Below are 11,590 nucleotides of genomic sequence, written 5' to 3'. Positions count from 1 at the left end.
GAGGCTGTTATTGCAAGGACACAGCTCTAGTCTCTGTAAGTAAGTTCTTTATTATGGGGGAAGTATATAAAACATGAGGGTGAAGAGGAGGCATAGATTGGTTACTCTTCCCATTAATCAGCAGTTCTCCCCTTGTAGGTGCCTTCCAGTTGCTGCACGGTTACATGGAGGTTAGCTCAAAGGTAACATGCATGCGTGACCTGACCTCGCTCCCTGCAGCTCAGCTGCGTTTCTCTCTTCACCAGAACACCAAGAGATAAAGCCCGAATGAGGATCTTCCTTAGAGACAAAGGAACCCGTGCTAAAAGCCCCACATGCAAGTGCGTTACACACCAGCCGGAGTGGTCCCTGCCCCCTCGCCAGCGTGCCCAGCACTCATCCGTCCTCCAGCCTTACCCCGGCAGAACATGCTTTGCTTTCCAGCCAGCACATAACACAGCTCTGACATCCCCTCTCCTTCCTCAGGCTTTGCCTCCTTCTCCGCGGGAAGCGCTGCGCGTAGCGGTGGGCGTGCCAGGCCTCAGTATTTGTTGATGCCGAAGACGCGCACTCCGTGAAACTGGGGCAGCTTGGGCAGGAGGACGCTGAGAAGGGAGGTTGTGTTGATGACGAAGTGTGCAGGGTCGTATTTGGTGTAAAAGCTGGTGAGCAGGTAACTGGGGGAGAGAGAGACCCAAAATCAGTTCCGTACAGTTCAGCTTTCCTCTCTCCTTCCCTCCCACCGCCCCCAGTGTGGTCACGAGTCGAGGATTGCAGGTGCCGTTCCAACTGTGGAAGCACTTTCCAGCGCCCAGGACCTATCAGTGCCAAGCACCGCTGTGCTGGCAGATGCCTCGCGCTCTTGTTGCACCCTAGAAACTCCCATGAGACCTCCTTGCTCGTTTCCACCTTGTTTAGCAGAGCCCGCTCCGCTCGATCACGCGTGGCAGCAACACTCACAGCACCACGGGGGAGATGCTGAGGAACTTGCGGGACGAGGTGCACTGCATCCCGTAGTCGATCTGCTCCCAGTGCGTGAGGAGGCGATCCTTGCCCTGGTCCGGCGTTTCGAACGGCGTCCCTTTCACCGTGTGCAGCAGCAAGTACATGACCTGCAGGTGCCAAGCAAAGAGGCGTCTGGGCCAGGCCGTTCTGACGCGCGGTGCTCTTGGGGCCCAGCAGCACGGGATGACAGCACGGAGCCCTGCGGCTCCCGGATGCGGGGCGGGAGGGAAGGGACCCGCCAGCTCTGGTCAGGTCAGGACCAGAAAGGTACTTTCTGCATCGCCACAGCTATTTCCCACGCCAACAACCTTTCATCAGCTACAACTTCCCCACGGCAACCTCAGCGAGGAGGAATCGGGTCTAAGAGTGTTTTATTCAGTGCCCTGCAGAAACCAGGGTCTTGCTCGTACCCTGGGGACGCAGAACAGTGCCCAGCACAGCACGTGGTACTGTGAACAGCCAACTCAAGCCGCGTGCCACAGCCCTGAGGGAAAAGCGGGCCAAACTTTGACTAACCAGGTTGTGAATAACATTGGTGAGCGTCCAGACCACAGGAATGCTGAAGAACGGGATGCTGAGGAGAACAATATGGAGGACTCCCACGGAGATCATGTATGCCAGCCAGATCCCCCGGCTGTTCATCACCCGCGTGTTAGGATTCACCTCGCTGTGCGCCACGCCAACGTTCATCCTAGAGGATAAAGGCAGAGGCTTTCAAAGGTCTCTTTGAGGAGAAATTTTTCTTAAATCTCTGTAATTCTAAACCTGCAGACAGGGCTTTGGGCATGACCCCAGTTCAACGGTCTTCCTGCGACATCTCTCACCCAAGCTTCCTCAAGCGCTTCAAATTCCTTAATGCACCTCTAATGCCAGCTCCCTAATTAGTGACTCTATCTCCCCCTTAACAATGGGAGCACAAAGGCAAAGAGAAAGGAAAGGAGTTCACATCCCAGCTGCCAACCCTCCTCCTGCCCCAAACCCCGGATCTCGCTCTACAGAACCTCCGGGAACGAAGGAAGAACCACGTCCTCACGGAGCTCGTCCTCCACCCCCCCTCCTTGCCTCATCCCCTCCTGCTCCCCACCTCACCTGGCTGGCAGGCGCAGCCCCTGGCAGCCCGGCTCCGCAGTGCCTCTGTGCGCGGGGGGGACAGAAAGTGAGCACAGCCTCCGAGGGAGGTGCTGCCCTCCCCCGAGAGCCACACACCCCGCTCCCCCCACGCTCCTCTCCTTCCTCCCCACGGCCCCTGTCCCCTGCCCCTCGTCCCCATCCCTCCCCACGGCCCCTGTCCCCTGCCCCTCGTCCCCGTCCCTCCCCACGGCCCCTGTCCCCTGTCCCTCACCCCCCCATCCCTCCCCACGGCCCCTGTCCCCTGTCCCTCACCCCCCCATCCCTCCCCACGGCCCCTGTCCCCTGTCCCTCACCCCCCCATCCCTCCCCACGGCCCCTGTCCTGTGCCCCTCACCCCCATCCCTCCCCACGGCCACGCACCCCTGCCCCTCGCCCCCCATCGCTCCCCGCCCACGTTCCCCTCACGCCCCTGTCCCCCCCGCCCTGTGCTCTCCCTCCCCTCGCACCCTCGCCGCGGCCCCCGTCCCCACCCGGCGCCTCCGCAGGCCTCAGCAGCCGTTGCCAGGACCCTGCCCGCCTTCGGGCTCGTCTCCAGGAAGTCCCTCGCGTCCGGTCCGCCGCGCCCATTGGCTGCTCTGCAGGCATTCTCGTACTTCTATTGGTCATTTTATCTGTCGCTCGGAGATGTCCCGCCCTCCGCGAGATGGGAGCCCAATACCAGACCCAAGGCGCCCATGAGGAGCGGCCAATCGCCAGGTGCGGTGTTGGGAGGTGGTGACACACCGCCGGCCCAGGAAGCGCGGCCGCCATTGGGCAGTGGGCTTGTTGGCGTGGGCGGGGCCGCGAGCCGAGCTGCGGGGGCGACAAGATGGCGGCGGAGACTGTGGAGCTCCATAAGCTGAAGGTACCGGCCCGCGCCGCCGCTGCCGCCCCGCCGCCCCCGGCCCCGCCTCGGGCCCCTGCGGCGGCCGCCTCGCCGCCCGCCTGGGGAGGGGCTCCGCGCCGCCGTGGCCTGTCCCAGCCGAGGGGGCCCGGGCCTGCCGCCCCCGGGGGCCGCGGCCTGCTGAGGCGCCACCCCCGCCGGGGCCGGGCTCCCCGGTGCCGGGGCCCGGCTCTCTCCCGGGCCCCGCGGGCGGCTGGCGCCGCGCAGGCACGTGGAAGGCCCCCGCCAGCCCGCCCCGGCCCGGGGGGCCCCGCTGCCTCGTGTCGGATGGAGATATTCGCCCCCCCCTCGCGTAGCGGGGGGCTCTGGGGCCCCTCGGAGCTGTGGGGCGCCCCGGGGTTGCGTCCCGCTCTCCTGCAGGGCGTCGCAGGCAGCTTCGGTTTGTGACCAGCCCTTTCTCGGGCCACCTGCTGTTGTCCCCACCAGCCGGTGCCGGCAGCATCGTGAATAATATATGTATGAGTGGAAATACGTTCAGCAGAAGGACTTGACTGCAAAGTAGTTATGTTTGTGCAGCGATGGGTCTCTCATGTGACAGTCTCTAAAGAGTAATCCTGCTTTGCCTTTGATTAAATAACTAGATTATTTAGACTAGCACCTGGGAATACAGAAATGTGGCTGGTGTTTAACATAGGGAGGGAGTCTTAACGGCTCCTGAAAATATAACTGTTAAGTTGTCTCGGTTTGTTTGTCTGCCTCTTTTTTTTCTTCTTTTTGACTCACTTGTTTATTGGTGTGTTCATGTATATTCCACATATGTGAGCGAATTGTGCACACTAACTGGGATCTTCTGTTTTGTAGCTGGCTGAGTTGAAACAAGAATGCCTGGCCCGGGGCCTGGAAGCAAAAGGGAATAAGCAGGATCTGATCAACAGACTCCAGGCGTACCTCGAGGAGCACGGTGGGTAGAGCGCCCTGCCTGCGGCTGGTGTCTCGATTCCAGAGCCCTTCTGGCAAGGTTCACTGGGGGTGGGGACCAGCTGGGCTTTTCTTGGCTTAATATTTCTCATTAATGGGTTCCTTTCTGAAGTTGTTATGAGCAGTGAATGTTGCTTAGGATTGCCTTGGGCTTGTCAGTGGTGAGAGATGTTCTGGGCTTTGCCCTTTGGGAGTTTTGCAGATAGGTGTGCTGTTTTTGCTGCCAGGCCTGGCAAGTGTTCACGTGGAACTCCCGTGTGGAAAAAGAGGCCTTACTTGAGTGCTGACCTGTAACTGTCTTTGTTTCTCACCTTGTCACTTCCTGAATTTTTCTCAGTAGACTTTAAGTAGTATCTTTGGCTTCTCAGATAATTTGCAACTGCAATTGCAATCTCTGCTGTCTTTTTTCCATTAGCTGAAGAAGAGGCAAATGAAGAAGATGTGCTGGGAGAAGAAATAGAGGTAAAGCTCCTTCCTTTGGGTAACTACACTAGCAGTCTGCGCAGGGGTTCTGGCTTGCCTGGCTGTGTGCGGCCTGCAGGTGGCTGTGTCGGATGTCACTGCACAAGTTGACAAGATACTGTGTGATGAATCCAGTGCCACGTTTATTTTAAAGCACCATCATAACTGGTTGTTGGGTCCAAACCAACCATTTCTTATGCCGAAGGTTCAGTGTTGCTGCATTAGCGTGCAGAACATGTGAATATGTGTTATTGTTGTGACGGTTTCTTGAAAAATGTGTAACTTTGGTACGTGGCTGCTGTTTCAGAATTTGATAGTTCTAACTATGCTCAGTAGGATGCACGCTGCATTGGCTGTTAAAGACAAAAACATGGGGCTAATGTCAGTTGCAGTTTGTGCTTTTAAGAAAGAATACGTATGAGGAAAAAGTTGCCTAGCTGGTGCCCTAAATGTGGGCGGATACAGGCTTGTCTGGGTTGTCTGTGGAAGTGAGCCTTAAAGCTGAGGGGTTTATGTTGTGCGAAAGGTAAAGAGATCCCAGCTGAAAAAGTGCTCAGTGCTTAAAATGCCAGAAAGCTGTTTCTTCTACTCATTAGTGTCAAGCTTTTTGCTACTTGGCAAAGATGTAGCCCTGCAAGTATATGTAAAATATATGGAAACTTTCTCGCCACTTCCCCAAAAAGTATTTAAGATAAATGAAACAAGGCTGACTAGAGTCACGTTAGGTATCGAGCATGTGCACTGCGTAGTTTCTGTGTTACCTGCTGGCTCTGACTGCAGACTTGACAATGTTTCTTTCAAATCATTTCCAAAGCTTTGTGAAGTCCAAGCTTTCTGATGAGGGATTAGCCTTAGAGAAAACAAATAAGAGTCTGTATGCATGAAAGCTGGCATTGTTCAAACACTGATAGTCTGAGGCTGTGACCACATAATATTATTTCTTACTACAAACCTTGCCTTATTAGACTAGCTTAAACAACGGTGGGGAAGAAGACAGACAAGCTCTCAAGCACTTAAGCTGCTTTTTCAAACTTGAAGAAGGGCTTAAGTGAAGCACAGGTCAAAGGCAGTGTCACTTATGTTTAGAAACTGGCTAGTCGTTGTCTCTGGTGCTCCTGTGTTTTACTAGCTGCTCTGATATATAATTCAGAAGTCCCTAAATATACGCGCACAGAGTTCTAGACACGTGCCTCTTAAACCGCTGAGAATCCGTAAGACTTGACAACGTCCCTGCTGTGATTTCTCCCTCACTTAGCTGGCTGGAATATTATCTGACCTCTTCTCAACTCATTGACTTGCAGGAAGAAGAGCAGAAGCCGGTAGAGCCACCCGTCAAAGTAGAAGAGCCTCCTGTAAAATCGCCTGATGTGTAACTATCCTTTTGGAATAGGCCAGAGCAAACTTGTGGGGAATAGCTGTAATGCAGGGGTGTATGCCTGGGAGAGAATTTGCCTTCTCCAAATGCTCACTGACTCCTTTACCAGGCTTGGTGAGACTCTCCTGAGGCTAAAGGGGTTCCTGTCACTGCGGCAAGGGGCACTTGAATTCTCCGCTTAGGCACAGTTTCTCTTGTTGGTGATGTTACAAGAATGTGTTTTACTCTCTGGCAGCCAGTGCAAGCAGCCAGCAAGGGCCTGTTTTTGCCTGCCTTTGGCCGCAGGAGAGTGGAGAAAACAGTTCCTGCTAGGAGGGGACGGAGTGATGAGCCTGGGGGGTGGAGGGTTGGCACAAAGCCTCCCTTTGCCATCGAAGCCCGTGTGATCCGGTGCCTGGGCATCGTGCTGGCCCTCGGCAGGGTGGGGTGGACGCCTCTTGGCTTCCACGTGTGTGCATGTGGGAGGCTGCTGCGGGTGCCGGAGGGAACCTGAGGCAGAAGATGGCGATGAACTTTGCAGAACCCTGTTCTGGAGGCTTGCACTGAGATGAGCCTGTGCTCGCACGTGCCTTTGGGGCACGCATTAAAGCAAAAGCACGGCTCTGGCCCTCTTTGCCTCAGCCTCGGCCCCGTGTGCTGGTGCCGTGGTTCGCCTACGTGGGCGTTTTCCCCTAAACGGCGTGGAAAGCGTGAGGCGAGCCCGCAGTGCCGCGGGGAGCGGGGAGCGGCAGCGCCGGGACGGCGTTCGGGCGGGAGGGGGCGTCCTGCGCCTGCCGCTCTAGAGCCGCGCCGGAACGCCGGCGAGCGGCGAGTCCCGGCTCCTGGGCCGAATTGCTTCCTGTGAAAGTGTCATTAAACCATTACTACCTTTCAGGGCATAAAATGAGAAACCTGTCCAGGAATCTGGAACAAAAGCAGCACATTTTTCTAAATGGGAGACCTTAATGAGGCTGGCTGTGACCCACTGTTTTATGGGAGTTGTTTGGAGGAGGATGATGCTATTTCATTTAGCCTGGGAACTTCCGAACTTTGTCTCTTCCTCTTTTGTTTTCTCCCTCGAGCCTCAGCTCTGTTTTCAGAGCATAAACTTTGGAGCACGCCCACTCCATTATATTTTCGTTTAGTCTTTTTACTGGTCCTGCTGTTGTCAGCTGCACATTGTTAAAGAAGTGTGTGTTTGAAATGGAGCCTGAGCTGGGGATGCTGGTGCTGACCTGGGGAAAGTTGCCTGTGGCTGTCCCATGAACTAGAACAGAACAATCCTTTGTATTTGAGGGCCATAAAGAAATAAAGCTCTTCAGGGCATGCAGTTGAGGCTTTTGGCTTCTAACAAGAGCTGAATGTTACTGTTAAGAGCCTTAAGAAGTGCAGTAGGTTATTTGCTATACGTGGCCTCTTGCTGCAATAACCACCCAGCAGTCTGAGATGCATGTGCAACACCCCACTTTGAATTGCAGAATGTTTCTCTTGCCTTAAGCAAAGTTAATTCTGCCTTCAAGCCTCCATGGAGAATGGGTGAGAGTATTGCGGGTGGTTCTTGTGCCTTCAGCTCCTTTAGGGCTTCCAGCCTGCTTCCCATCGCTGCTAAGGGAATTCGGGAGCGTGGACTGACTGCTCAAGGCACTCGTTGGGCTAGTGGGAGAACCCATGGCTGTGCCTTCACCGGGACATACCTGTCCTTCCTCTAATGCACCCTAGACCTTGGTTATAAGTTCCACTGTCTTCATACTACACTTCAGCATTGACACCTGGGCTCTAGACTTGAAGATGTTTGTTGCTCTGATAAGGGGGTTGATGGCCTATGGCTGCCGTCTTTTTAAAAACAGACCCTCAGTTATTACGAAGGTGGCTCTGATGCCAGAGATGGGAGGCAAGGAGGCGAGCCCTGACACCCACCCCCTGAGACATGGATGTGAAGCTAGTGGGATTTGTTCTGACTTATCTCTTTTCCAACATCTTTAGGAGTACGGAAAAGAAAGTAGTGAAAATAACATCAGAAATATCGCAGATGGAGGTAAGGTTCTTTCTGCCACTTCATCCTCTTCTCTGATGTGTCTGTTTCCTTTCTCATTTTACATAAAATCCCTTTTGTATGTTGCTGAGACTGTGTCAGTGTTTCCATTGTAAACCTGCTTTATTTTTCCTTGATTTTTATATTAATGACCAGTCACTGGTTGTAGACTGACCTGGCAGGGTGTTGACCCCATGGCACATTTCATTTTGACACTAGATCTTAAGGAATGTTTCTCTCAATTGTCTGTTAACGTCTCTTTCCTTGTCGATCACTACCGTTTCTTTCTGCCACCAACCACCATTGACCCTACCTCGGTATTTCCAACTTAGCAAAGACAAGCTGAATCATTGCTGGTGTGTCACTCCAGTGCAGGCAAAGACGGACTTGGCCCCGTAGCATCCTCCTAGTTTGGATTATAAGGTTGATAGACTTGAACTGCCTCCATATTGCTGTAGCGTATGAATCGTATTTCCCTTCCTACTATAGCCAACATGAAAGGCACCACTGCAGAGTTCACCAGGCTGTGGAATATCCTTGTCCCCTGGGAATTGCTGCAAGCCTGATTGCTTCACACATGTACAACTACAAAGCTTCAGGGAATAATCAGTTAGGGATGGACTGATATGAGCTAGCAGATCATCTCATCTTTATCTTCTGTAACTTTGTCACTTATTTGCTGGGCTTATTTAAAATAAACACCCTAGAAGCTGCTGATTCCTCTGGGAAAACTTTGCAAAACTTTGAGTTTCAGGAATCTGATTCTGTTTCTCTAATTTTCCCCTGTCATTATTTTTTTCACTCAAGCTCCATAAGAAAGGAATTGGTATGAAAACATGATTCTTGTCTCCCTGCTGTTCACCCACTACTTTGGAGTTTTAATCTTCTGTTTGTGACACGATCATTTCCACAGCAACCAGGGGTGATGTCGCAAGTGGAGGATTATGACCTCAGCTAAAGGAGTAATGGAGAGAAAGACAGAACCTGGTGTAAACTGGGAGTGTTGCTAAAGGAGTGGTTTTGCCCATGCTTTGGGGGCTGCTCTTGGCAATAGTTGCTTAAAGAGCTCATTAAGCAAACTTGCTGAAATTACACTTAATTTTTTTCCAAATTTTGCCAGACCTTTTCACAGGGAAACCACTCTTTTAATGAATGTAAATCAGTCTCAATAGAATCATGATCTAGATGTTTGAAGATAAAAGGGAACATTTTTTCACATAATGCATAATGAGAGGCCATTGTAGTAGGATATTTAGATGCCAGAAGTACAGATGAGTTCAAAAAGCAAGGAGATGATTTCATAGCAAAAAAGCCCATCAGGGTTAAATGAAGGCAAATGTGAGTACAGCTTATAATTCAGGATGTCGTTAGCTGTGGATTACGTGGGGCTGGGAAGGCATACAGGGGGCAGACCACCTATTTGCTTTGATCTTAACGCTGTTCTAACATCTACTTATGGTCACTGTCAGACAGGATGCTAAGGTGGAGGAAGCCTTTATTCTGAGCTAGTATGGCCTTTCTGTAGTTGAGAGTCCTTTCAAAAGCTGCCTGTTTGGGTATTTCTTTTGAGTGTTCTTACTCTTCAAAGTGTTGGAGAAAGAAAAAGGAAATATGGCTTGACCTGAATTATACACATCTTTCTCAGTCTTCAATATGTATCTTCTCAGTTGAATTAGAAGTTCTTTAGTCTCGACACCGTCAGAAGTGAACTGTAGTTCCTGATCTATCTCTTCTAAACATTTATGTTTTGATGCAAATATTTATTACACTCCTCACTGTGTTTTTGGCTAAAGTAAATGTTTCCATTAAACTAATATCTGTTTCTCTAACCTTTAAAACACCAAACACATTTTTGTGCTGTTGTGTAACCATAAAATGTTAAATATTTCCCTTAAGCTTTTAAGGGGATTTAATACTTGTAGGTGCAAACCCTTGCACTTCCAGTGTTTCCAGGCTTTTCTGCGTCTTGGGCAGTTTGCTTCAGTCCACCGGAAGCCTTGCCTGCAGCAAGGGCAACAGGCCGAGTCCTTTCTATGTAGATGAATTTCGTCTTGAATTGTACTGCTAATGACAGACTCTACTCGCAAGGCTGAGCCAACTGCATGAATAGTGTCGGTCTCTTGTGAAAAGGCTTGTGCCAAATAAATAAGTTCCCTGAAAACAAACAACCCCCCATCTCCTTTTCTAGCATATTTCTTTGGCCTTGTGCTTAGGGGGGAAAAAAAAGGAATCTTGTTTGCCTCTCTTTCTGTAAATCAGCTGAAGCTGGTTGCGCCGACCGCTTGCTTCCTGCCTCGAGGAGGGAAGTCGCAGCCACTGCCTTTGTAGTCCATGCCAGGAGCGCTGCTCCTTTGCCTTTGGCACAAGGGCTTCCCTGGGCGAGGTGTGCAGCGCTCTAGCCTGCGCGCTTGGCACGCCGGCCGTGAGCCTAGTCGCAGCCTTGTATCATCTTAAAATAGTCATCTGTCTCTGTCAGCTCCCTAGTGCCGTTCTCCTTTGGCACGTCTCCTTTCCTAGCGATGCTCACTGACTAACACCGTCATAAAATACCTTTTCCTTTCAGGTCAGTGCAAATAGAGCCCAGGAAGAAAAGCTGTCCACTGTTGCAACTGGCTGTAGCTTTTTTCTGACTACATATATATTTTATTAGGCCCATATAAGAACCATAAGACAATTTCTTTCTCAAGCATGCATCCCAGAGGTTATGGGGTGGCTTCCTGAGGGCTGGTGGAAGCTGATAGGTGCTTGCAGCATCTTTACCTGCTGGTGCAGGGGGAAGTGTGGTTTCTGCTTCCCAGACTGTGCACTTGATCTAGCAGGGCACATTGGAGCGTGAGCCCATCCCATGGTGTGTTTGCATGCCTCTTTCCTTCCGCAGTACCTTTTTCCATACACTTCAGATCTTTGCTCTTCTTCACTTGGTTCTTTTCCTCTCCCCGCTCCAGAGAATGCAGAAGAGGGCTGAACGCTTCAACGTACCTGTGAGCCTGGAGAGCAAGAAGGCGGCACGTGCAGCTCGGTGAGTCTGTTTGTAGCCTTTTCTGCTTTTCTTGCTTTGGAGACCTCTCGGGACGCTTTTGTTGGTGGCAGATTGTGTTGGTGGGCTGCAAACATGGCTATTTGCTGTGATCTGGAGGTGGGCTGGGACAGCAGCACTGGGGTGTGTAAAAAGTGAGGTGGCAGTTGCCTCCAGCCCGGACAAACTGCGGACAACAGCTAATGTGCAGCAGCCATCTGCAAGCTCTCAAGGCCAGTGGTGAGGTGGTGCTCCTCATGAGGCAGGAGGCCTGCTTATGGAAGCTGGCTGTGTGCAGTTGTGGAGTGCAAGAGCTAATGCACGCGTTACTGGTTGTTAGGAATAAAATACTGGTAAAGTATTCTGGAAAGACAGAATAATGAAAGGGAAAAGTGGTTAGTTGTGTGTTAATTGTAAATCAGCTAGTTTTTCTGGACTTTAAGGTTGCTTTTATGAAGTGGGGAATTGCTGTTTGCAGAGTAAATGTGAGAGTTGCTGCTGTAGTTAAATTAGTCGGTAATAGCAGATTCCAATTAATCTTGCCTGAAAGTTTGAGTCAAGTGCACTTATGAAAAGTGTTTGAAGGAAAAGGTCACATTTTACCAACTTTAGGACTAGGCATATCAGATACTTTCCTACCTTATATTTGCCTGAGTGTCTGACAAAGCTTTGTTTACTTTCTACAGGTTTGGTATGGCCACAGTTTCGACTAAAGGTGAGGAGGTGAAGCAGATCCAATTCATGGAGTGACCTTTCTGCAAATATTTAATTATTCCTGCAAAAAAGGTTGCTGGTGGGATTACTTTTAAC

At 51.3% G+C, this 11,590-nt stretch overlaps 2 protein-coding genes across 5 annotated transcripts in view; one reads left to right on the top strand and one right to left on the bottom strand.

The window, feature by feature from the left end:
• Positions 1–30: 30 nt before the first annotated feature.
• ORMDL2 (ORMDL sphingolipid biosynthesis regulator 2) lies at positions 31–2,688 on the bottom strand. 2 transcript variants are annotated; one of them, XM_064498606.1, is made up of 5 exons: positions 2,562–2,688; positions 2,074–2,118; positions 1,501–1,675; positions 940–1,091; positions 31–656 (listed from the first exon to the last, which is right to left on the bottom strand). In XM_064498606.1, the coding sequence occupies exons 3-5, from the start codon at positions 1,672–1,674 to the stop codon at positions 521–523; spliced, it is 462 nt and encodes a 153-aa protein (XP_064354676.1). In that variant the 5' UTR covers position 1,675; positions 2,074–2,118; positions 2,562–2,688; the 3' UTR covers positions 31–520. The 2 variants fall into 2 exon arrangements, with proteins under 2 accessions (XP_064354676.1, XP_064354675.1); XM_064498605.1 differs by having other exon boundaries at positions 2,586–2,688.
• A 136-nt stretch (positions 2,689–2,824) lies between these two features.
• SARNP (SAP domain containing ribonucleoprotein) overlaps positions 2,825–11,590 on the top strand; it is a 33,827-nt gene continuing 25,061 nt past the window's right edge. For all 3 annotated transcript variants that reach the window (XM_064498598.1, XM_064498597.1, XM_064498596.1), the window contains exons 1-7: positions 2,825–2,959; positions 3,800–3,899; positions 4,332–4,378; positions 5,680–5,747; positions 7,716–7,767; positions 10,710–10,783; positions 11,467–11,495. In XM_064498598.1, the coding sequence (XP_064354668.1) occupies positions 2,924–2,959; positions 3,800–3,899; positions 4,332–4,378; positions 5,680–5,747; positions 7,716–7,767; positions 10,710–10,783; positions 11,467–11,495 (406 nt within the window). In that variant the 5' untranslated portion in view covers positions 2,825–2,923. The remainder of the gene's footprint in view (positions 2,960–3,799; positions 3,900–4,331; positions 4,379–5,679; positions 5,748–7,715; positions 7,768–10,709; positions 10,784–11,466; positions 11,496–11,590) is intronic.

Source organism: Dromaius novaehollandiae, chromosome 28, assembly GCF_036370855.1.
Source record: "Dromaius novaehollandiae isolate bDroNov1 chromosome 28, bDroNov1.hap1, whole genome shotgun sequence".
Lineage (NCBI taxonomy): Eukaryota > Metazoa > Chordata > Aves > Casuariiformes > Dromaiidae > Dromaius > Dromaius novaehollandiae.
The sequence above is the reverse complement of the archived record's forward strand: the minus strand, read 5'-3'. Positions and strand labels throughout refer to the sequence as shown.

Excerpts from the sequence above, each read along its gene's own strand:
- ORMDL2 (XM_064498606.1), bottom strand. The coding sequence starts at position 1,674 with ATGAACGTTGGCGTGGCGCACAGCGAGGTGAATCCTAACACGCGGGTG. Across the intron at positions 1,092-1,500 it reads CCAATGTTATTCACAACCTG|GTCATGTACTTGCTGCTGCA; the intron begins GTTAGTCAAAGT and ends TGGCACCTGCAG. Across the intron at positions 657-939 it reads AGCATCTCCCCCGTGGTGCT|TTACCTGCTCACCAGCTTTT; the intron begins GTGAGTGTTGCT and ends TCTCTCCCCCAG.